This window comes from Chlorocebus sabaeus, chromosome 14, assembly GCF_047675955.1.
Source record: "Chlorocebus sabaeus isolate Y175 chromosome 14, mChlSab1.0.hap1, whole genome shotgun sequence".
NCBI classification, from domain to species: Eukaryota; Metazoa; Chordata; class Mammalia; order Primates; family Cercopithecidae; genus Chlorocebus; species Chlorocebus sabaeus.
This window is the reverse complement of record NC_132917.1, coordinates 62849456-62871948: the sequence shown is the minus strand read 5'-3', so window position 1 is coordinate 62871948 and position 22493 is coordinate 62849456. Positions and strand designations below refer to the sequence as shown.

The window sequence follows — 22493 nt, the reverse complement described above, 5'->3', positions numbered from 1 at the left end:
CAAACAGAGTCTGGACAGTTCCAGGCTCTGCATTTTCTGGGGGAGGATTTCCCCCCACCCCCGTCTTCCCTCAGAGGGAGATGGAAACTGTCCTTCCTGACCCCCCAGATGCAAGTCAGGCGACGTCTTCCCCTGCCAAAGTGAAACGCGTCCTTGTCGACTTTTCCAGGTTATGAGTTTGTATGTTTTAAAAGAACTTTACAATACGAAGAAAGGTAATTTGGCTACTTCTGGCAGGAGCTGAGGGCTTAGAGGGACATCTTAGCACGTGGAAGGAATGACTCTGATTCCCCAGCCGCGGTGAAGCCACCCGGGACAGCTCAGCAGCAAGGAAGGTTGTCTGCTGCCAACATGCAGGACACGGATCGGTTTTTTGTCGTTTTGCTTTCTTTTCCTTTTTGGCTCAGCTCTGAGAGCATTACAGAGCTATCCTTTCCCGCCTCCCGACCCTCTTCCCCTCCCCCTCTTCTTTCTGGTGCAGGCAATTAGGGTGAAGAAATCAGTGCCAGGCTCCTGCCTCTGAAGAGAAAGGAATTGCTTCGGGAATTGAGTCCTGACACCTGTCTCTGTCCTGGATGGCGAGGGGGGATGCGGGGTCAAAACGCCTGAGGGAAGAGGCCAGGCTGATGCGGAGGGGCGTGGTGGGGGTGGGGGAGACACTCCCTAAGCGAAAGTTTCTGGGGGCTCCTCTTGCCAGGTCCTCCCGCCTCATCCTTTGGCCTCCAGCTTCACGCAGGTCATTAACACGCGGGTTATTAACACGGAGTTTCCCTCGCTTTTAGCCCCCGGAGACCAAGACCTGAGGCTGGAATCAGAAGAGCAACACTGACGAGCCGTTCATTAATTTGCATTTATTTTCGGGAATTAATGTAGATAAAGAGGAGGAGGGGGCTGCCTTACATTTCAACAAGTAATTTGTGATCTTCACATCAGACAAATCAAATTTACAAATTACTTTCCCACCTACTGGACGAAGCGGCCAAAGCCAAAATTGATACACAGGCGCGCGGGCTCTCCGCAGATTTCGGAGAACGAAGGTGCACTAAAAACTCACTAGACAAAACAAGGGTGTTGAAAGACAGAAGCCGACAGAGGAGTTGGAACTGGGTTTGGGGCCTGGGTTTGTCTGTTTTTCCCTAATGCTGTACTTTTACGGATTTTGTTTTTTGTTCCCTGGTTTTGGTTTTCTTGTTTTAGGTTTGTAAACTGGAATTGCGCCCCTGTGCTTAGACTGGGTGAGGGGTTCAGCCCTGCGCCCCTGCCCACCCCCCACCTCTGTACCCTAACTTGTCTGTTTCCTCCACACTTCTGATACCCCGTGCCCAGCTTCCTAAAACCAAGCGGTTCTCTTCAATAAATACACAGAGGGAGAAGATGTGAAGAGGGCAGGGCAGCTTTGCAACAACTGAAAAAGAAAAAGCGCCATTGATTGAGGAAGAGCTGAAGGGGAACGGACAGAGGGAAAATATTTTTTGCTTTTGTTTTTTATATATGTGTGTATATATATGTATATATATATGTGCTGTATATATCTTAAAGTTCTGTTTCCTGGGTGCTAAGACAAGATATGTTCAGTTCAACCAACCAACAGCAACTAAAAAGTTTAAGTGGTCCCTGGAACGGACCTGACTATGTACAGCATTCCCGCCGAGGCGGAAGCTTGAACCAGTCCAGCGCAGGGCGGGGCGGGATGCGGCTCTGTGCGCGGAAGGCTGGGGGCGCGCTCCTCCGGCGGACCTAGCCCTGGCGCGCCCCAGCGCACTCAGCTGGGGCGGAAGAAACGCCGAGAGGCTCTGGCCCGCAGGCGTGGAGCAAAATCGAGGGCAGCTGAAGGGGCGGCAGTCTGCGCGGGAGGAACTCTTAGTGGTTTTGATTTGGAGTAGTGTGTGGGTGCTCCAATGGGCAGAAACACGCCAGTTAGTGACTCCAGTGTCCAGAAAGAATAAATTAGTGTTGGGCTCAAACAGCGGATCAGAGCGAAGAGCCTCCGAAGGCTGCAAGTGCTTAATAGCTGTCCAGAAAGATTGGAAGGGGAGACTTAGGAGTTTAGTAGGGGCTGAAGGGGGGAGAGAATACATCTCTCCTGTATAGAATGTGTAGGCCAAGCCGAAGCACCGGTCCCCCCATCCAAGGGGTAGGGCAGGTTTGCACATCCCCCCAAGCAAGTGGCACAAAAATGGGGGCGGCAGTGCAGGCAATGGACATCTTTTGGGGGGTGAAAATTCAGTTTTGGAGAAGTCGAGGCAAAGGCGGGCGGTGCAGCAGCAGCAACAGGATGGGGACCACGGAGGGCGCAGGTAGTTGCGTTTCTTCTCCTCTCTCATTCCTGGGCTCACAAGACCTGGAACCGCCATGAGGCTTGGTCCTTATAGTCCAGACAGTCGGGAGAGTTGAAGTTGAGTTTCCAGGCAGAGGAAGCAGCAGCGGCGCCAGGCTCCTTGTAATCCAAGCAGTCGGCAGAGTTGAAGGCAAGCCCGGAGCCACCATAGCCTTGGTGGTGGTGGTGGTGATGGTGGTGATGGTGGCCTGAGGATTGGCTCAACGGGTGGTGCGCATGTGGGTGGTGGTGATGGTGGCCTGCCATGGAGGAGGGTGCCATGGGGCTGAGCTGGTGCGGGTGGTGATGTGAGTGCATGGGCGCTAGGTATGAGCCGCAGTCCACGCCGCCAAAGTAGGAAGAGGAGGGCGTAGGATAGCCTTGGCCGTAGCTGCCGCCCTGGCCGTAAGACATGGGGTAAGAGGCTGCTGCGGTGGCGGCGCCTGCAGCTACCGAGCGCTGCATACACGAGGCGTTGCTAGGCGCGGCCAGTGGCTCCGGCACTGACACGGACGCGGGCGCTGAGCCTGGCGAGATGGAGGCCGGGCTCCAGATAGATGAAGCAGCCGGTGTACTCAGTGACGACGCGGCGGCCACCGGGTTCCCACCTAGTCCCGCAGCCGCGGCAGCTGCTGGGTTGGCGGAAGAGCTGGACGCTGAGCTAGAGGACGAGGCAGAGCTGGACACAGCTGGCGGCGTGAATTGGCCACTGCTTTCGGAGCCCGAGCTCTCCCGTACTGGAGAGGACTTCTTCTTGGCTGGGCGGCTCTTGGTTCCGCTCCCGCTCTGCTGCTGCTGGCGGCATTTGGCGCGGCGGTTCTTGAACCAGACCTGCCGTGGGCCGGATGGGGGGAGAGTGGGTCAAGGGGAACTAGGGGAGCTTGTTGCTCCCCCGCCCCTTGAACCCAACTCCCCGCCCAGAATATGGCAACCCTTTCCCACCCAGGCCTCCGCCCCTTCCTGTCGCTGGCCTGGCCAGACCCTGCCCCCTACCTCGGTTCCCAGCTCCTCCACCCTCCCCCATCCTTGTGCTCAAAGCCCCTCCTCAGCTGGCTCCAGAGCAGGGATGCGCACCTCCCCACCTCTACCGCAACTCTGCCCTAGGGCGGAATATTTCAGTCTGTCGAGCCAGAAGTTCTGCCATCTCTAAATTGCTGCTGTTGGCTGTTTCCCTGTGTGTTTGGAGGCCCCGTGTGTGTTTGGATGCCCAGTTTTCTACTAACAGAGCTCAGGCAACAGCGGAGAGGTACAGGGCCGAAGAGTGTGGAACAGTCACCAAGTCTAGGGCCAGAGCCGTTTCACTGAGCAGCTCCTGGAGGCTAGAACTGGGCAGGGCGAGTATTTGGGTGGGGGTAGGAGCAAGGCCAGAGGCTAACTTGAGGGACTCGGGAAGGAAGCCTGGGTGAGATTTCGTTGGACTTTTGGCTCCAGGTGGGGAACCACATGGAATGGTTACTCTTCTGGGAAAGCCCCAGCACATGGCACTGCATTCCTCGTCCCCCTTCTCAAGCCTTCCAGTAAAGGAGGCGAAACAAATGGCTCTTGAGGAGAGTTCTGAGTTAGAATCCGAACATTATCATCGGAACCCTTTCATCTCAAAAACAGAAATAAGAAAGCCGGCAGCAGGATTTTGCACTTGGCATCCTCTGTAAGCAGAGGAAGCGTCTAATGAGACACAGGCAGAGCACCAGGCTCCGGCCAATCTCCGCTCTTCCATTTCTAGGATTCCCGGGGTGGAAGACAAGGGCAGAGGCAGAATTCAGGCCTCTGAGGGAAACTGCCAAGTCCTGAGGCAGGCAAAGAAGCAGGGGCAAGTGTCAGGCCCGCAGGGCGCTTTACATTCGGGAGCCTCCCTAGTCCTCCCGCAATTCTGAAAAGTACTTTCGATACCGACACGAAAGGCGCTCTAGGGCTAAGGGCGGAATTCAGGGCTCTAAGCCATTTCCTTTAACTTTTGCCCCCTTTCCTGGCTGGGGCCCAGCGCTAGGGGGAGTCCGAGAGGGGCTGCCCAGTCTGTAAGCCCATCCCCAGAGGACGGTGTCTTCAAGAACTCAAGAGCCTTCCCAGACCTTCCCCGAGCAGTCTCAGCTCCCCTACCCAGACCCTGGAGCCCGGGGAGTGCGCACCTGGACTCTGGACTCCGGCAGGTTGATCTTGAGCGCCACCTCCTCCCGCATGAAGATGTCAGGGTAGCGAGTCTTGGCGAAGAGCGCCTCGAGCACGTCCAGCTGTGAACGAGTGAAGGTGGTGCGCTCCCGCCGCTGCTTCCGTGGAGTGGCTGCGGGGACACGCGGGGGCGCCGCGGGTCATTGGTGGCCACGCGGACCAGCGATAGAGGACTCGGGCAGGCCCCTGGCAGGCCCAGAGCTCGGCCTTCGCAAGAGAAAGCCGAACTGGGAATAAAAGACACTCCCTCGGGCGGCCGAGCCTGAGAGGCCACAGGTGGGAGAAAGTGCAGATGTGCGACTAGAAGCCAGTGTCTCCAAGATTCAAGGGCTGCCCCTCTCTATGCCTCTCAGAGGTTAAAAAAAGTAAGAGAAGTCTACAATCTCCCTTCTTCCACATTCCCCCTCCCCTGCACACACACACACACACACACTCTCTCTCTCTCTCTCTCTCTCTCTCTCTCTCTCTCTCATTCTGTCTGTCTCTCTCTGGCTGGGGGACAGGGAGTGGGGAAGAGGTAGGCAGAAACACGACCTGAAAAACACTTTCGGAGAATATAAATGGGGTAAAGGAGCCGGAGCTAAAGAACCCCGGGTTTGGCTCAGGTCGTCCTATACAGCAGTGCAAAAATGGATGCAGGACATCAATTTAGAGGACAATTTAATTAGGAAGGAAGAATATTCCTTCAGTCCAGCCTGCCACTTCGCATAAGGAAAGTTTGGCTCTTTCTGTCAGGGCCTAACGAGTGTCCAGATTACTCATTCCATGTTGGGGGAAAAAGAAAAACACTAGCCGCCCCTGGGTAGCGAATCCGCAGGTAAATGAGCTCTGCGCTGGTGGTGGGACCACAACAGGAGAAAGGTTGCCGGTGACCCGGCCAGGAAGGCGCACATTGCGCGTTTTCTCAGCCCTGGCCACCTCACATGCCCACGACTCTGCCCCGTGCGCCGGCAGTGGGCCCTGTATTGTAAACAGGCAGTGGGCCTTGTATTGCAGCCGACTCCCTGGGCCTGCTCGGCAACAAAGCTTGCACTCAAACCCAACAGTCTGGGGGGCCCCAACATTGGAGAGGCTGAAGCAGGGTCGGGAGGGCTGGTGCTCACCCGGATAGCCCACGGATGGGTGCAGGAGGTCCATGGCGGGCCCGGCCAGGCCCAGCCCGTTCATGCCGTATGGGGGTTGTTTGAGGTAAGACATCATGCTAACAGCTGGGTGGAGGCGCCCCGACGGATCCAGGGGACCTGGGGCCAGAAGCGGTGCAGGGCTCCCACCGCAGTCCTTCAGGGTCTGATGCGTCTGGGGGCCTGGCCTATGAAAACACGAGACACACGGAAACCATCAATCGGAGCCACTTGGCTGCCAAGTCTTGCCCCGGGATAGACAGGGAAGGCAGGTTACAGAACTGCGCAGGGTGGTCAACTGGAATCCACAAGGCCTTAGCCCAGAAACCACAGTTGCTTTGAAAAGTAAAGTTTTCTGGGTCGTCTGGCTCCAGCGTTGGAATGAGCCAAAGACACTGGTAGGGAGTCCATAGGAGTAAGGAGAAGTCAAAAGTCAGGCCAGGCTGGGGAGGTCAGAGCAAGAACCGCGGAGTATGCAAGCTCCCAAGTCCAGGCAAAATTCTGAATCCGGCAGAAGCCAGCTTCATGTTGCACAAGCAAACGTTCACTTGGTGCCCGGACGGCAGGCCTCCCGGAGCATGAGGGGTTGTTTCATTTTGTTTCACGTGTTTTTGAAAAGGTAGAGACTACAAAGGGCCAAGGTGAGGCAATGTGGAGGGCTAACCGCACCTCAACCTCTTGTCCACTTAGGACACTTGGTTCCTTCAAAGGTCTCCAGGGCTGTGCCCCTGCCCCAGAGCCCGCAATCACCATTCCAGCTGACCTCTCTGTGCCCAGCCATTGAAAGATTGCTGACGCAAAATCCCACCACACCTCAACCGCAGTAACCGGCCCAGGCCTCGCAGAGGGCCATGGGACGCCGAAGAGGCCACTGTAGAGGGGGACGACCCCAAGACGCGGCCTGAGGTCGGGAGCGTCTCAGCTGCGGCCAGTGTCCTTCGTTGCCAGCGCGCACCCGGCCTTCTCTGTCCAGTCTGGGCTGCGGACCACAGGGTCCCAGCAGGGGGTGAAGGGTGACTGACCTAGCACCTCAAAGGGTCTCGGGGATTTGCGAAGCCGGAGGGCAGCAAGTCCCGTGCTGTCATCCTTGTAGCTGAACCCGCGGCCCCAGGACACGGTCGAAAACAGAGAAGTAGGCCTCAGCGGCATAGCCCACGCAGACCCGAGCTGGGAGGTGGAAGCCTCGCCCCCGCCGCTGCCGGGAACCCGGGGCGGCACTCTCAGGGGTCAGGGAGGGGCGCTGGAAACTGGGCCTGGGGCCCTGGGGGGCCATTGCTACACCCCGCTTAGCGGGATCGCTGTGAAGCAGGCCAGGGACTCGGGCTAGGACGTTCAGGGAGAGAAGTTAGAGCTAAAGAAGCTTCCCCCTGCCCCGTTCCCACCCCGGTCTTCTGGGATCCAAGACCTGGGCTGAGGGAGTCCAGCTTGTAGGAAGGGGACGAGAAGAGAAGCAGCCAGGGCTCTAGGGCCGAAGGAAAATGGGACTCAAAGCTGCGACGGCTTTGCGAAGCTGCAGCGTGAGTTTTCAAAGACTTTCTCCAAACTTAGCACTTCAGCTTGGTTACTTCGGAGGAGGCGGGGGAGGGGGCGGCGGGCCGCGACAGCGCCCCGGGGTCCTCGGCTCACCAAGAGGGGAGCCAGGCCGCTCCCCCAGCCCCGCCCACCTGCTGGTGACCGGGGAAGTGGGGATCCATTTGAGGAGGGGGAGGTAAGGGTAACCAACGCGCTCCCGGAGTCCGGGATGGTCCCGCGGCTTTCTCCTTACCTGCCCTCAGCTGCCGGGGACGTTCACCATCTACCTGGATCTCTCACAGAGACCCGCCGGGCAGCCAACCTGCAAAACAGAGCGGCACAGGAATTACCCCGGCGGCTGGTCTAGGACCCCGGGTTTCTTTCTTTTCCCAACTTCCTTCCTCCCACCTCTATCTTTTTTTTTTCAGTGGCTTTGTGCGTGTCCCTCTGGGTTTCACTTTATTGCACAGACACTTTGTTTGCTAAGCCCCACACGTTCTCAGGACATTGCCTCGCCCGGAATCGCGCCGAGGGGCCGCAAGGGGGGGAATTCGAGGGCAGAGTTGGGAGGTGGCTCGGCGTTACCGCGGCACTCCCGGTGCAACGTGGAGGCAGTGGGGACTGGGAAGTCCTGCAGAGTCACTTTGCAAACTAAATAAATCAAGCGATTTACCTTGTCGGAGTGGCTTGTCTTGCTCGGTTGTTTAGGTGATTGGAAATGTAGCCTGATGAAGATTGATCACCTTTCTACTGCCCTCCCCGGGTATGTGAACGCGAGGCGAGTGCGTAACGGGGCTAGGCCGCCAATCGGGGGCCCCGCGCGGGCTGAGTGACAGGGAGCCGGGCAATGGCAGCGCGAGCCGGGGGTTACCTCCGCGCGCCCCCGCCCTCCCCCGCCCCCCACACCCCGCCCTCCCCTCCCGCCCGCCCCGCCCCGGTCGCGCGCTAACTCCGGGACTCGGCTGGCAAAAGCGGCTCAGAGCTAGGCGAGGAAGGCGAGCGGAGAGCCCGAGTCCTGGCCGCGGAGGGGGCTGCGGGTCTCCAGGCCTTCCCTGGGCGCCCCCGCCCTTCTCTCGCGCTCTCGGCGCTCCGGAGGGAGTGGCAGAGACGAGGAGAGGTGCTGGAGAACCGGTTCCTTTGCTCTCCTGCGCGCCACCGGGCTCAGCCGCCCGGGTGTGGGCGCCAGGACCCGGGGGCGGCGGGCTGGAGGAGCCCGGGCCTCGGCCCCTCTCCTGGCGCCGCGGGCCCCAGCGTTTTCTTCCTCTGCACCGCCACCTGAGACCGACGCCGCGGGCGGCTCGTGCCGGCGCAGGCTACTTTGCAGAGCGCGGGAGCAGCTCCGGGCGTGCAGATCTCTCCTCGGCGCCTCGGGACTCTCGCGCCTGGGAAGAGCACCCACTGGGAGGGCACAGCCACTTACCTGCTCATCGGCATCTCCCTGGGTTCCCGGTCCCCACCAAGGGTGTTTGCAGGTCTTAAGCGCTTCTTCTGTAACGTTGGAGCCCAGCGTCCTCTTGCCCTCACATGTACACCCTACTTCTTAATTCAAACATTTTGATAGGAAAGTTTCTTTTTCATTCTTTCTCTCTCTTTCCTAGTCTGCCTCTAACAGGGACTTTTTGATGGAAAATGTGACCACAGACCCCTGCCCTCAACTTTTTTCCCACATGCTGCGTAAGGAGCCTCCTTGAGGCGATTTCCCCGGATTGTTCGTACGGGCGAAGCCCATTTCCCAGTGGAACAAACTTCCCAAACACGTCTGCCTGGGTGGACTTTTAAAAGTGCAAAAAAGAGTTTTCGTTCCAACTCTGAGCTAGGAGAATCTTTTAAATGGCACCTCCTCCTGAAAATTAGGCACTTTATTCCCTTTCGAGGAATTTCTAACCCTTGTTTCTAATCTCCCCCACTCCCCCACCCCGACAGGCGGGGTAAAAAGTTTGCACAGGAGTAAGTGTGAGGGCGAGTCAAGGAGCCTCCAGGCACATCGCAGTGGGGAGCACCCGTGCTGCCCAGGCTGCGGGGTCGGGCGCGGAGAGCAGACAGGGCGCTGGGTGAGGAGGAGGAGAAGGAAGGGGGAGCCCGCTGAGTGAAAAGGGGCCGCGGCCGCCGCTCATCAAAGTGCTTCCCCCTCCCCCAAGCGACACTTTCCTTTGGAGTCCGAATAAAATACGGTAACAGAATATGATGGAGGGCACACTGTTTCCTTAACTGCTTCTCAAAGGACCCGGGAGATCTTCTTAGGACCTTTAATAAGGCTTTGGTCGGTTCTTTTGTTGATCTCTCAAAATCAACTCCTTCTAATTGAAGTTGCAGCTGAAAGCGAGCTAATGTTCAAAGAAAGTGGCCGCCAGACCAACGAAATTACATTTTTTTTTTTTTTTTTTTTTGACGATGAGGGAACATCTAATCAAAGGGGCAGGGGAGGAGGGGTGGGAGTGGGGGCGTACGAAGGAGAAAAGGAGGTTTTACAAGATCCTTCTCTGGTTCACAAAAGTCAGCGACACGGGCGCTTCTCTCCAGAACAAAGACACCGCGGCCCATTCACAAAAGGGAGAGAAAGCTGAATAAAGAACGAGAGAAATGGGGAAAAATAAGAGAGAGAAGGAGGGAGAGAGTGAGTGAGAAAGAAGCTTTAAGAGGAAAAGAAACAGCGCAGAGCGCAGCGCTAACCCAGGCGGGGACACACCTTAGGCTCGCGCAGGCCCCTACCAGGAGTAGCCCACGAGGCCCGCGGTCAGCCACCCGCGGCTCAGAGCCACTGTGATCCTGCTGTTTAAAGAAAGCAACGAAATATACCCCCGCCTTAGGTTCCGAGGAAAGGCGCAGGCTAGAGCGTACTAGTTTTGGGGAAAAGAATATGCGGACGTCCCGGGGTGCGCTTCGTCGGCGTCTGCGTCCATAGCCCGGCGCTGCCCCAGTCCGGGCCAGTCCGCTGTGTGCGGGGGTTGGCCCTCCAGTGCGGGGGCGGGTGTCCTTCCCCATTCCTCCACCTTACGCATTCCTCCCTCCACCAGGCCCTGTTTCTCCTGCAGCCTCAGCACCTGACCTGGGTCCCGCGCGGCGAGGTGGGACGGCAGTGCGCGCTGGAATGTGCCCGCGCGGTCCCCGGGGCACGCCTCGCGGGAGTCCGGCGCTCTCGGTTCCAGATGCTGCCACCATTCTCGGGGAAGTTGGGAGGTATCAAGTAGCACGGATTTTTTTTTTTTCCCCCCTAATGAGAGTATTTATCTAATCCCAAATTGCAGGCGAATTTTCTTAACGCTCAGCCCATAAAACCCCAGGATTAAGAAAAGAAAGAGAGAGGAGAGGGGGAGAGGGAGGAGAGTGGAGAGGGAGAGAGACTGGGATGAAAGTTTCTTGAAAGCGGCGCAGAGGATTGAGGCGGCCGTCGCTAGGCAAATGTCCAGGTGGGAGACGCTGGGCCAGAAGCCATGACCGTTCCAGCACCGGCCGCGGTGCGGGAAGGGGAAGTGGGGACACCACTGGAGGAGGTGAAGCCGTCCAGCTCAAGGCCCCCGGGCCGGGAAGGAGCGAGGGAGCTGGGTCTGGAAACGCGGATCCAGCACCCAGGTGACCTCCAGGCCGGGCCGGGCTCTGGAGGACACTTGGGACAGGGAGAGGGCTTTGGATCTGAGGCCGAGGGACCTGGCCAGGGGCGGAAGTTCTGCATCGGCCCGCAGACTGTGCCCAAGCAAGCCCGCCGCCAACGCCCCTGCTCCTCTGCGACCCTCGGACCGATAGCCTCTTTTCCCGCAGCGCGGGCTTTCCAGGTCCTCTGGCGTGCTGGGCTCGTGCCCGCTCTCGGGAGCCAGCGTCTGGGCACCACGCAGCGATGTCCGGATGCAGCGCCCTTGCCGCGGGCCCGACCCCGCCAGGCGCCGGAGTCCACGCTCCACCGCCGCTGAGGGGCGTTCGGGCGCCACGGAGCAGCCCAAATGGAAACCCCGGGAGGATTGGGACTAAAGCTGGAGAGGCAGGTAGAGGGGCCGCCCGGCGGTCCCAGGCCATCCTAGCAAATCTGGGGCCAGGGAAGGGTTGTCAGTTGGCCTATTGGGAGCGGCTTTGGGGGCAAAGGAGCTGCTTTTCGGCGAGGCCCCTCGGGAGAGAAGGTTCCTCGAATCAAGCGTAAACTGGGTGGGTGCTGCTGGCCGCCCAGGCCCCAGGCTGCTTGGGGCGGGCGATTTCTGTCTGCTGAGTTTTCCCGGGGTTAGAACGGGATTCTGAGAGCGTTCCCCAGAGAGCAGCAGCTCTCTCTGCTCTCCTGCTCGAATACAGAGGGCAAATACCGACTTCCTTTACTTAAAATAACTTTTCAATAACTTAAAAGAAATCCTTATCATGAAGCAATTCTACCGTAGCAAGTTTTTATCATTTTGAAAGACTGGCAATTGGAGGTGGCTGCATATTTGGAACGAAATTTGTTTGTGTGTATACACATATGATCTACGGTAAAGTATAAATGCTAGTGGACTGTTTTCTCTAAGTTTCTGGACTTGTTGAACAAGCTTTCTTTGTTTGGACACCCCTGTGGGGGAGTGAAGGAAACTACCACAGAATCTTTTTTTTTTTTTTTTTTCCCCCCTGTAGCCTAGAACTTCTTGTTAAAACTTCTCTTTCACTCATTTCATACACACATACCTGCACACATTCTCCCCGCCCCCCAACAATAACCCTCTTCCTTTCACTTCAGTACCTACAGACTTGCCGGTTATCAGAAGACATGACTCTCCCTAATACGACTTCAAAACTCTAACAATTCAAAGTAATGACGTGGAAAATTCAAGATATTAATATTTTTTCATTGGTGTGGAATCACAAATGTCCTCAAATCTTTAGCAGACATGACACTTTACAAAAGACATGATAGTTTATACTGCTTAAGAATATGACTAATTACTTTTCAATTCGCATTCGTGTGTCAGCAGGGCCCCCTCTGGGATGGTGTAAACTTATTGAGCTTCAAATGCAGCCCAGTATCCTGCCCTAAGTTCCAGAGGACCATTTTCCACATGAAAAGTCTTATGGATAGACAAACTTCCATTCAAACCAATGTCAAGTTTTCATTGCAAGAAAGTAGCAGCCGTGTTTAAGGTAAGAAAGTTTCTGCTTTTATTGAAAATTTATATATGACTCAGTATTGTAATAAATAAACATAACCATTTTCACAAAAATGACAGTGCTATGCTAAAGAAGAAAATATTAAATGGGGGATTTACTTGTAGTGGCAAGACAGACTTTTTATCAATACAGAATAAATATTAACAGCATTTGTGAGCCAATGTTGAGACCCAACAAAATGTAGGAATCAAGCATGATGTAAGAAATAATTATCCAGAGAAAAAGATGGTGTATTCTCGGATGATAAGACTGTCTTTGTAAACTGGTGCATATCAATTAGTTCCATCCTCACAGCTCACCTTCAAACCACAGGGCTTGTTTCTGGCTATGTTAAAGGACCATCCTCTGAGGAAAGCAGAGGAGAGGAACTCCATTATCCTTACAGTGAAACACAACCACTGCAGAAAAACTCCACTGGTAAATAGAACACAGTTTAATAAGTAGATTGGATATGATCTAACTATAAAATTTAGGTAACAGAGTAAGTGTTACAAATGGCAGGACTCGAAAAAAATCATGACATTTTTCTTATCCCCTTGTACCCCCCTCCCACTGTCATTATGCTATTACCAACAACAACAAGAATAATGTTTCAAATTTTCCTCCCATCAAAAAAATGAGATAAAATAATGAGGGAAGTGTTTTTGTTCTTTTTTGAACAGTTTCTTGAACACCTCCAATACCAATCACTCACAAGGTGTCTGTGCAAATCTATTTCACAGGATTTCAAGGAAATTGTTAACTCACAAAAAATCCTTAAACAAAGCTATTCTGGAGTTCTGTATATTATTTGGAAAGGAGGGAGGGAAAGGGTGGTGGTGGTAAAGTAGAGGTAAAGTAGTACAATCCAGCCAAACAAAATGTTAAAAGTTTTAAATCAACAATGAGTCTGACTTTTTCTGGTCTGGGAACCAAGACTCTGAAATGTTGGGAGAGATTCTTTCTGATCTGATGGCTACTGAAGAACACATTTCTCCTCTTTCTTGGCCATCTTGCCTTTGTTTTGCTCCAGAGTTCGCTCCAAATGCTCATCTTCTTCTTCGGCCCTGGATGTCAGACAAACAGGACAAACAGGAAACAAAATTATTTTTCTTCGTGGAGGGCAGAGCAGCACTCCCCCGTCGCCCAGTATTTGGATCCCCAGCGGGAATGGGGAGCACCAGGCCAGCGGGAGGCTGCCCCAGCCCTCCCGCGACCTCTGGATTGAACTTTCCGCACACTTCTCAGCCCCTCGGCAGGTGGCCCAGCCTCGACCCGACCCCATTGCCCACTCACTGCTTCTCCTGCGCATCCAGGTCCCTGACGAGCGCATCGCGCTTGTTCACCAGGGCCACCAGCTCATCTAGCAGAAGCTGCTCGCGTCGCTTCTGGGCCTCGGTCTTCTGCCAGTCTGCAGAAGACGGGAGGCTAGTTACCCACGGGCAGGGCCTCCTAACACCCGGTCCCCCGCCCTCCCCTTCCCGCCGTTTCCAGTTTCCTTATATTTCTCAGCAAACCACATTATAGAGCCACTAGCTAGTGTTTTCTGGGGAGTTTGGCTGTTGTGGTGAAGGCTTCCTCGCTAAAACTCTACTTCCTAAATTTGTCCTGTGAATGGAGATGGCTGCGGCAGGGCTGGAACCTGCCTAGAACCAGGTGTGAACCGGTGGCTAGCCTGAGGTGCGCACCTGAATCCAGCCAAAGTGGGGGAGGGGAGCTAGAGGCCCAGAAGAGGCTGGCCCAGGGGTTGGCAGTGGGGGAAGTGGGTAAATGAGGAGGCGGGAAACAGTGATGGGCGATAAAATCATTCTGAAAAGGCTAGAGAATCTGCCTGAGAACCTATCCTCCCCCACCCCCACTCTCACCCCAAACAGCCCATTCTTCACTAATTTCCTCTTCGCTCTATTTTAGCAGTTGGATGTATCTCACACTGGGCGCCATATGCTTCACAATAACTTTAAAAGTAGTGAATCGGCTAATTAGCATTTTTCTTTGAAGTAAAAAATAAATTTGCTCTGCAATATTACACTGCAGCTCTCGATCGCATCACAGCCAGTTTTCTTTTGGAGACGTTTGCTGGGTGGTTTCAAATCAAAGCACTTTTGCAAAGGAAAAATTACATATTTCTTTTTGAAACCCTATGTTAAAGGTTGGAAAACCCGATGGGCAGTGCTCTTTCCATGGATGGGGGGCGTTTTTTTTGAAGGTTTTAGACCCCAATAATATATATCCTAATCTTTGCTGGTCTGATGATTTCCTTAAGATGAGCAGCAGTTTCATTTAATAAAAACAGGACCAAATCGAACATTTAAAACACTTTTGAAACCAAAGCCAACTGCTCTCTGGCCAGACTGTAAGGGCTTGTAGCTGTCAATCAACCCCCAGTCTACCCCGCCTCCCTCATTAGGAAGGTAAACAATGAAAAGAAGAAGTAGATGATGAGGCAGATAGCAGAACAAATGAGGACCTAGAGGGAAACAGGACACCAGCTTTAAAAAAAAAAGAAAAAAAAAAAAGAACCATGGCCACTGACTCCTGCAGCCCCCTCCCCCAGCAAATGCACTTTCCAAAAAACAGAGAGAAGTGCAATCCTTTCGGGTTTCTCTCTTCTCTCTCCATTGCCCTGGGCAATCATGTTAAAACTCACATGGCTGGTGCTTATTCAGATAAACCTAACAATGCACACCGCTGGTTACCATGTGAATCTTCACAAACCACACAAGAATGTGCTGGTTCAAATCCCCCCCGACCCCCTCCAAAGCAAAATTTATTCAAGACAGCAAACTGCTCAGCAGCTTTATGAAAGCAAATGGTGCTAGAGGGAATTCTATCTTGTATTTACAAATTAAAAATTAGATGCATCATCATGCAATAAAGGTTAGAAAAGCAGCAAAAAGCTAGAATGTTTTATTCAATTTATCACTATTTCTTTCATTATAAGCTCTAACACATACATACATATTTATATGAAACATGCTATATGTTAATTATCCACATTTGATATAAAACATCACACAAAAACATTAAATAACTGATCACTATTACATTTTTATTTTAAAAATGAAATATTCTATAGCATAGAGATGAATACAGAAACTATTTGGAAAGGGTTTCTTTGAATATAATAATTTAAAAAATAATAAACAGCAAAACTGAAGAGCAGCCATATATATCACAATTTTTTTTCTTTGGATTTAAATGCAACTGAGGACAGGAATGCTGGAAAATTTTTTAATCTGGTTCTTGTTCTTAAATCAGTCTTATTCAGCAGGTAAATTAATAGGCTCTCCAGGTTGGAAAGATCTTAAAGGTCATCTAGTCTAATTTCAGGTAACTATAATTCTAGAAATATTATTTCAGAAAAAAACTAAATGTGTAACAGATTTGAAACTAAATTTTATATTAAGATTACTAGTTTAATGAATATTATTTTTTTCACTTCCAACCTCAAGAAATCATTCTGATTATAAGCTTTGATTTATTTACTTCCAAAACATTTTGCTAAGAGCTTTACAATTGAAGAAATTTTCAAAAACAGAATTAAATTGAAAATTATATTTAAAAAAATTAAACCAAGAAAACATAAATTTTAACACCACATATAATTTTCTTAATTATTCCTTTTCTGAACTTGACCAGTTGCTTTTAAGGCTTTAATTAGTAATTAAAAATACCAAGATTTCATTAATATTGAAAAAACTAGGACTTTAACAAAATGGATAAAAGAGGACGTTAAAGAAAATTTTAACCTTTTAAGTATTGAGTAATTTAAAATATCTTAACTTTTCCCTAGCTCAATAATGACATTTTCTATAACTGTAATGAAATCACTTAAAAATTAAGAATATTTAGGTAATTTTCATTATTTCAGAGTCAAATTTAAATGACATTAGAATTTAAAATATCCCAGCATAATTTATAGGATTTTAAAATATTAAATCTGTCATTTCAGTGCTACATTAATATCTGTCTACAAAATATTAGTCAACTGTATAGGAAATAGCAATGTGCAGTGAACAGATTTTACATTAGCAAAACTATACTTTTACTTCATGTTTTTCTCATAATGGGAATAAATTATATAATATATGTACACAAACTCATGCATATGTTTACATACACATACATATATATTTGAATGCTAATTTGAGAAATTAAGTAAACTATTTTTATCTTTTTAAAAAAATGTAATATTACATTTAAAATTGATCAAAATTCACATTCTCATGTTCAAGCCTAAATTTTTTTAAAATCCTGTTTTAAATAGCTTCAGCTAGAAATGTTATGTTTTAAAAACTTGCATGTAAGTTTACGCGTTACCTGTTATGCATTTTAAGAACTGATTACTCACCTATAACACCAGTGACAGCTAGCTAACTGCACTGATTTTGGCTTGGACAAACTACAATGTGGGTTCTGATTAATTTAAAGATTCCAGTGTACTTTTGCTACAAAAGCCATATCCTCTCGTAACAAATAGGATTAAGTTTTGATGCTGCATTTGAGTCAAAGTGTTAAAATAAAGAGATTCTGTTTATGTCCATCTGCACTGAGCTGTTTTGTTACTTTAAAAAACTCTTTTTTATATATAGGGCCAATTATTCACTCCCTGATTCAGTTTATTTGCTGAAGTTGATAATTACCTTGAAAAAAGGCAAGAGAAATACCTATAAACACTTTAATAGAAAGGACCTAAAGTTCTTGTAGTAAACCTTCAACCTTGCCACTATAAATAAGCCTGGCACTTTGATGAAAATTAACACTAGTTTTGTAAAGAGCACATTGGGGGATTGCAGTCAAGTCTTATCTTTAGTTCCAGTCAACTAGCAATCCTGAAAGAGTTTGCATCATCATCAGAACAGGCCATTTGATAGGATTCTACCGCTGTACCTAATCAATCTATGGAAGACTGTGGCTGTGCTGTGTAACAAAGCTAAAATAGATTTACAAATGGGGTTTTAGGGGATAAGCTCCTCCACAGGATTACATATTGATTTTAAATATAAAAAGCTTATCATATAAACCATAACTACAAAAATAGTGAACCTATGCATAAATCCCTTTAGAAGAGCACCCACTTCAAACTCTAAGCCAAGAATAAATCAAGATGTACAAAATCCTAGAGAAGATCCATTTCTTGTGCAGAAAATGAACATACCACTTTCTAAAAGCCCACCCCAATGTGTGCAGAAATGAATTTATCTTTCTTGAGGGGGCATTAAATAATCTGGAATAAAAAAACTATAGGAAAAGTATCTAAAAGATGTTTGTTAGCTTGAGGGATCCTACAACTTAGCTCAGTAGAGTGAAACTCCTGCTATGAAAAACATCTCAGGAAAAAAAGGGTAAAAAAACAGGCCAAAGTGATTATGGATTCTCAGAAGAATGGATGTATTGAATATTATTTTTTTTTTGCTCTCAAACCAAGCTGTTAATATTTCTCTCAATGTGCTATGGTTATCAGTATTCTATGCTGTTCTCCTGGTGAATGGTTTCAGCAGCAGATTTATTTGAAAATATTTTAGTTTATTTATTATAAAACCATCTTATGGCTACTAAGTAGGAGGGATGGGAAAAGAGAAATGAACTTTAAAACAAAAGAAAGCAAAACAAAACCAACTAATGTTGCTTATTTATGTGTTTTTTTCTGTGGTGTGTTAACACTCGAAAAGGCTATTGATCTGAATGTGTGTCCATTCTAAGGGTTGGCTCAGAGGACACTGTCTTCACAGAGCTGATCTTCACAGTGATCACCACCTCTCTGGCACAGTCTAGCCCATGTACTGCCCAGGCTAGTGGGACAGGCCTCTTTCTTAAGACAGTATCTTTATTTGTAATCAACAGGCTGCTCCTTTTCTCAAGTCTCCTTTTTCCCTCAACCAGCAATGGAAACTGGCCGAGGGATTTAAGGCACAGTCATATATGGGCCAATGTATTTAAAAAACAAAAGAGAAAGATAATGCAAAACACTAACAACTGTAGTAAAACTTTTAAAAAGAAAAATATTTTTCCCCTTTTCTTTAAATATATTACTTTCTACTGCTTTTCTGTATGTGCAAGCAGGTCAGGCAGATAAACTATTAGATTATTTAACATTGTAAATCTGGTATATAGGGATAGGATTGCTGATGAAATTGAATTTTTTAATGTGTGATGGTCCTGCTTTTAAGACAGGTATTTGGTTATAATATTGGTTTTGGGGTTAGAACCAGTATCTATCTTAAAGTCATCTGTATTGTATCAAGCTGTATTTTGGGGACAGTTTATCTTTTTATACGTGAAAGGGTACATAAAAATGTAAAGAATATTCTGTGTTGAATGTAGTGTGTACAATGAATCTATAAATAAACTATGATGAGTTATATGTATTAGATATACTATATATAAACATTATATATTACACATAAAAATATATATAATATAAATAGTTTTTACTGTGCCTACTTTTCAACTGACTATTTTGCTTTTTTAAAGACTATACCATGACTACAAAAACTGTATCGAGAGGAAAAATACCATTTAGTATAGTTGTATACTTTATTTCAATGGCAAGTTTCACAGAACTTCTTAAATAATTTTGACAAATTTTATAGTCATTATCAATGGTATAATTTGATACATCTGGGTAGCCATTTGAAGGAAATGGGCTAACTGAAGCCTTTCAAAATAAAGTAAATCAGATTTCTAAATGAGGATATACAAATGTTGCCAGTGATATTTATCAAATGAGTTTATGAATATAAAACTAAAAATGAAATGTCTACAAGCATATATGATAGTATTTAGATAAATAGCATGCATTTTGATGACAATATTATTAAAATATTTTAAGAATATAAGGCTTCACTTGGCTTTCCCTTACGTACTTAAATTTCCAGTTTCTGAACTAATTAGAATTGACTTATTATAGATCAGGTACCTTATCAGGTGAAGAACAAAATTACCATGGACAGTCAATGGGTTAAGAGGTCAATATAGAATAGGAAAATCAGTTTGCATTGATTAGACAAAAGGTCCATTTTACAGAGCCCAAAGGATTAGCTTTTAAGCAGACATCTTTGAACTATAAGACATTTTCAACTGAGAGATACAAGGAGAACAGCATTATAAAACACCTAAGAATTTTAAAAAATCATATATAGTAAATGCCAGATAAGCTAGCTGATGTTTACTGATATATGAACCATGCATAGGATTACTATATAATTCATTTAAAAGCTTTATGAAAAGCGTGAAACTTTCATTTATCTCATCTTTGTCCAGATATTCACTTAACACAAGTTGGAATCTTAAGAACTGTAGAAGACTGAACAGGGATATATTTCAATGTTGACATCAATTAAATATTGAGGTAAAATTTAGAGTCTGGATGTAAAAAATCAAAATGATAAATCTTTTCCAAACCTCCCCAGTGGAAACAACTTTAAATTGCACTTAAGTAAAAGGTAATTAAATCAATCAACTCCTTATATTTTCCATTTTATGGACATATAAGCTTACTGAATCAAAAGTTGAGACAATTTTGTGCCATTATTAATAGCAAACATAATGATTATCTATCTGAATTAGGGTCCTTAAGTTTATATGGATACTGCTTTCTGCCTCCACGGCATTTATTTGCAATTCCGGAAGGTCCCTAGTACACCAGATCTAGTAAGACCAGAAGTGTATCATATTCTTTAAATCTCTTCGACAACTGACACGTCACATACCTCACCCCACCATAGCATTTCTTACCTTCAATGGCTAGCATTGCCCGCAATTCCCGGTTCAGCAGCTCATACCGTCGTTCTAAATCATGTTCTTTTTCCCTGGGCAAGTTGCAAAAGTTCATCAATATGCTAATTACTAAATCATTAAACACTTAAAAGAACCTTTAGGTTACATTGATTTTAGGACTCATAACTGACTTTTCTCTTTAACTTTAAGCCACTCCAAACAAATGATACACAAACCTAAAACCTTCCTCAGTCGAATATTTACTAGTGCTCTTATTTTCCTCCTTCAATTCTGAAGGTTACATAGGTATATTTTAATCTGAGGATAGTTACTTTCTTCATTGCTTCTTGTACCAAATGCCAAGTATAAGGCTATTTTCTAAAATATTTTTCATAATTTATAATCTTTTTTCCAAAACTCCACATGAAAAGAATACAAGAAACATGAAAGTACCAGCAGTGTAAATTTAATACAGAGACCACAGTTCAGGATTTGTTAAGTTTTCTGCTTCTTCATAACTCTTTTATCAAGTTCAGGCATAGCAGAAATTATAAAATTAGACTTTTTCACTAAAATAAACCACGTAAGCCTGCTCATTCTCACACTAGGTGGCATACTAGAAGAATACTGCTAGTGAGCAGAAAGGAACAAGCTTAAGTCATCCGGTGAACTAAAATGCTAAAAACTAAGAATGCTTACATTTTGTCTAGACTGCATTTTACTGTAATTCTTTTAATCACAAAAAGGTCACTTTCGTTTTAGTAACTGATCTTTTATCCCAAAATTTAGAGTAACATCACCTGAGACTATAAATGTACTTTTGTCCTTATTAAGAGTTATTTTATTTAACTTAGAATTTGTTAAATAAACTTTAATTTTATTTATCTTCCCCTCTAACCCTCAATATAAACCAAACTTCCTTTTCTTGTATAAGTGATTTATTTCTTAAGTACAATAATTATTTATATTTCTTGGCTTTCTGTATAATACTTTTTCAGTGTCTACTGTTCCATTTAAAAGTTCTTATAAGATGAAAACTGTCATATATTATTTTTAATCTTTTTATAAAACATGTAATCTCTAAGGAAAGGGAAAATACCAAATAAATATGAAATCTCAAATAAGGCAATAACAAGAGGCCTAAGATTTATCAATGTTGTAGGCAAAACAAGCATAATCATGAGTACTTACAGAAGAGACAGCTGATTCATTCTCCTTATTAAGGCATTTTTCTTATTAACTAACATAAACCATTCCTGCATCATAGCTTCTTCTTCTTCTGTGTTCCTTCCTGTAATTCAGGAAGAGTTACCTCTTATTATATGATGTTATACAAGCCAAATAATAGTTTAGCACAGAATTTTTTTTAACATAGAAAACATTTTAGTTACTCTAATGCTATATATTAAACTGCTTATAAGAAGGTTAAAGTCCAAGTCCTGATAAAAGAAATCCACATTTCAAAACTCATAAATCAATCTTCTTAAGGTGATATTTGGCATGCATATTTTAGTCTCCGTGAACATACCTATAGATCATATTAACACTAAGTACAGTAAACAAAATGTCCTACCTTTTAAATTCTCCCTAGAGGCTGACTTGCTATTATGTTTCAATGAGGAACTCACAGTGCTGACAGACATATGGTCATGATTTAAAAAAAAATTTAAAAATCATTATGAGACCCATAAGACTAGCAGGAAGATCAGGGAAGTCCAGAGATTGTGTGAAAGCTTCATTTGTAACAACTTCCTATTTTCTTATTTTCCTCCCCAAAAGTAAACTAGAGACATATACATATATATGACATTTTGGAACTCATCATCCCTAATAGGGTAGACTACTTATAAATTACTAAATACACTGTAAATGACAAGGCTACAAAAAAATGCCCACAGCTATCTATGAAAAAAAAATTTAATGAACATCATGATGTTCAGAAAACATGTGAGCAGAGTGACAATTGAATATTTTAGATTATAAATGATTGCACAAAGGAGATACTTAAAATTCTCCATTGCTAATATTCATCCCATCATCTAATACCACCCTGCCACTTCCTCACGGAGGCCAACATAATCCATATTAAGCATTATAATATAGTATATATTTGGCATTTGTTCATGTAGAAGTAGGCCACAATTATACTGAAGAAAAATATTAATTTTCCCATCTTCCTTTCTCTCCCTTCAAATTATACCTAGTCAAATTTCTAATTCTTCAGTGTTTATTTGATGAAATTTTCCCATGATGGGTTTATTGTTTTGCTAAGCTATTATTTAATATTTCAGTCTAACTTCTGTATGGCATCCATAAGGTTAATTTAAATATCTATTAAAAAATTAAATAATCCCCCTCAGATTATTATTCCCTAAGTTTGATTTTCTTTTCAAGTAAAATGTCAAGGATAGTCCTCTTCCACCAACCCCACACTTCCCTTCTCCAGAGGTATGATTATAGTTTAACATATCTCCTTCCAGACCACATTGATAGCTATGTCTATCACACATGTGTATATACTGTATCTATAGACACATACATGTTTCTTTAACATAAGAGCT

General features: G+C 46.6%; 2 protein-coding genes across 14 annotated transcripts in view; both read right to left on the bottom strand.

The window, feature by feature from the left end:
* Window positions 1–835: 835 nt before the first annotated feature.
* Window positions 836–7871, bottom strand: OTX1 (orthodenticle homeobox 1). The gene is made up of 5 exons (XM_007970475.3): window positions 7790–7871; window positions 7370–7438; window positions 5587–5792; window positions 4444–4595; window positions 836–3148 (listed from the first exon to the last, which is right to left on the bottom strand). The coding sequence occupies exons 3-5, from the start codon at window positions 5681–5683 to the stop codon at window positions 2333–2335; spliced, it is 1065 nt and encodes a 354-aa protein (XP_007968666.1). The 5' UTR covers window positions 5684–5792; window positions 7370–7438; window positions 7790–7871; the 3' UTR covers window positions 836–2332.
* Window positions 7872–12201: 4330 nt separating this feature from the next.
* EHBP1 (EH domain binding protein 1) overlaps window positions 12202–22493 on the bottom strand; it is a 338942-nt gene continuing 328650 nt past the window's right edge. For all 13 annotated transcript variants that reach the window (XM_073023037.1, XM_073023036.1, XM_073023038.1 and 10 more), the window contains 4 exons: window positions 21124–21223; window positions 19951–20024; window positions 13510–13624; window positions 12202–13280 (listed from right to left, as the gene is read on the bottom strand). In XM_073023037.1, coding sequence (XP_072879138.1) covers window positions 13190–13280; window positions 13510–13624; window positions 19951–20024; window positions 21124–21223 — 380 coding nt within the window. In that variant the 3' untranslated portion in view covers window positions 12202–13189. The remainder of the gene's footprint in view (window positions 13281–13509; window positions 13625–19950; window positions 20025–21123; window positions 21224–22493) is intronic.

Coding starts and splice junctions, on each gene's coding strand:
- OTX1 (XM_007970475.3), bottom strand. CDS start 5,683: ATGATGTCTTACCTCAAACAACCCCCATACGGCATGAACGGGCTGGGC. Junction 4,596..5,586: donor CCCATCCGTGGGCTATCCGG/GTGAGCACCAGC, acceptor GTGTCCCCGCAG/CCACTCCACGGAAGCAGCGG. Junction 3,149..4,443: donor TGCCGGAGTCCAGAGTCCAG/GTGCGCACTCCC, acceptor GGCCCACGGCAG/GTCTGGTTCAAGAACCGCCG.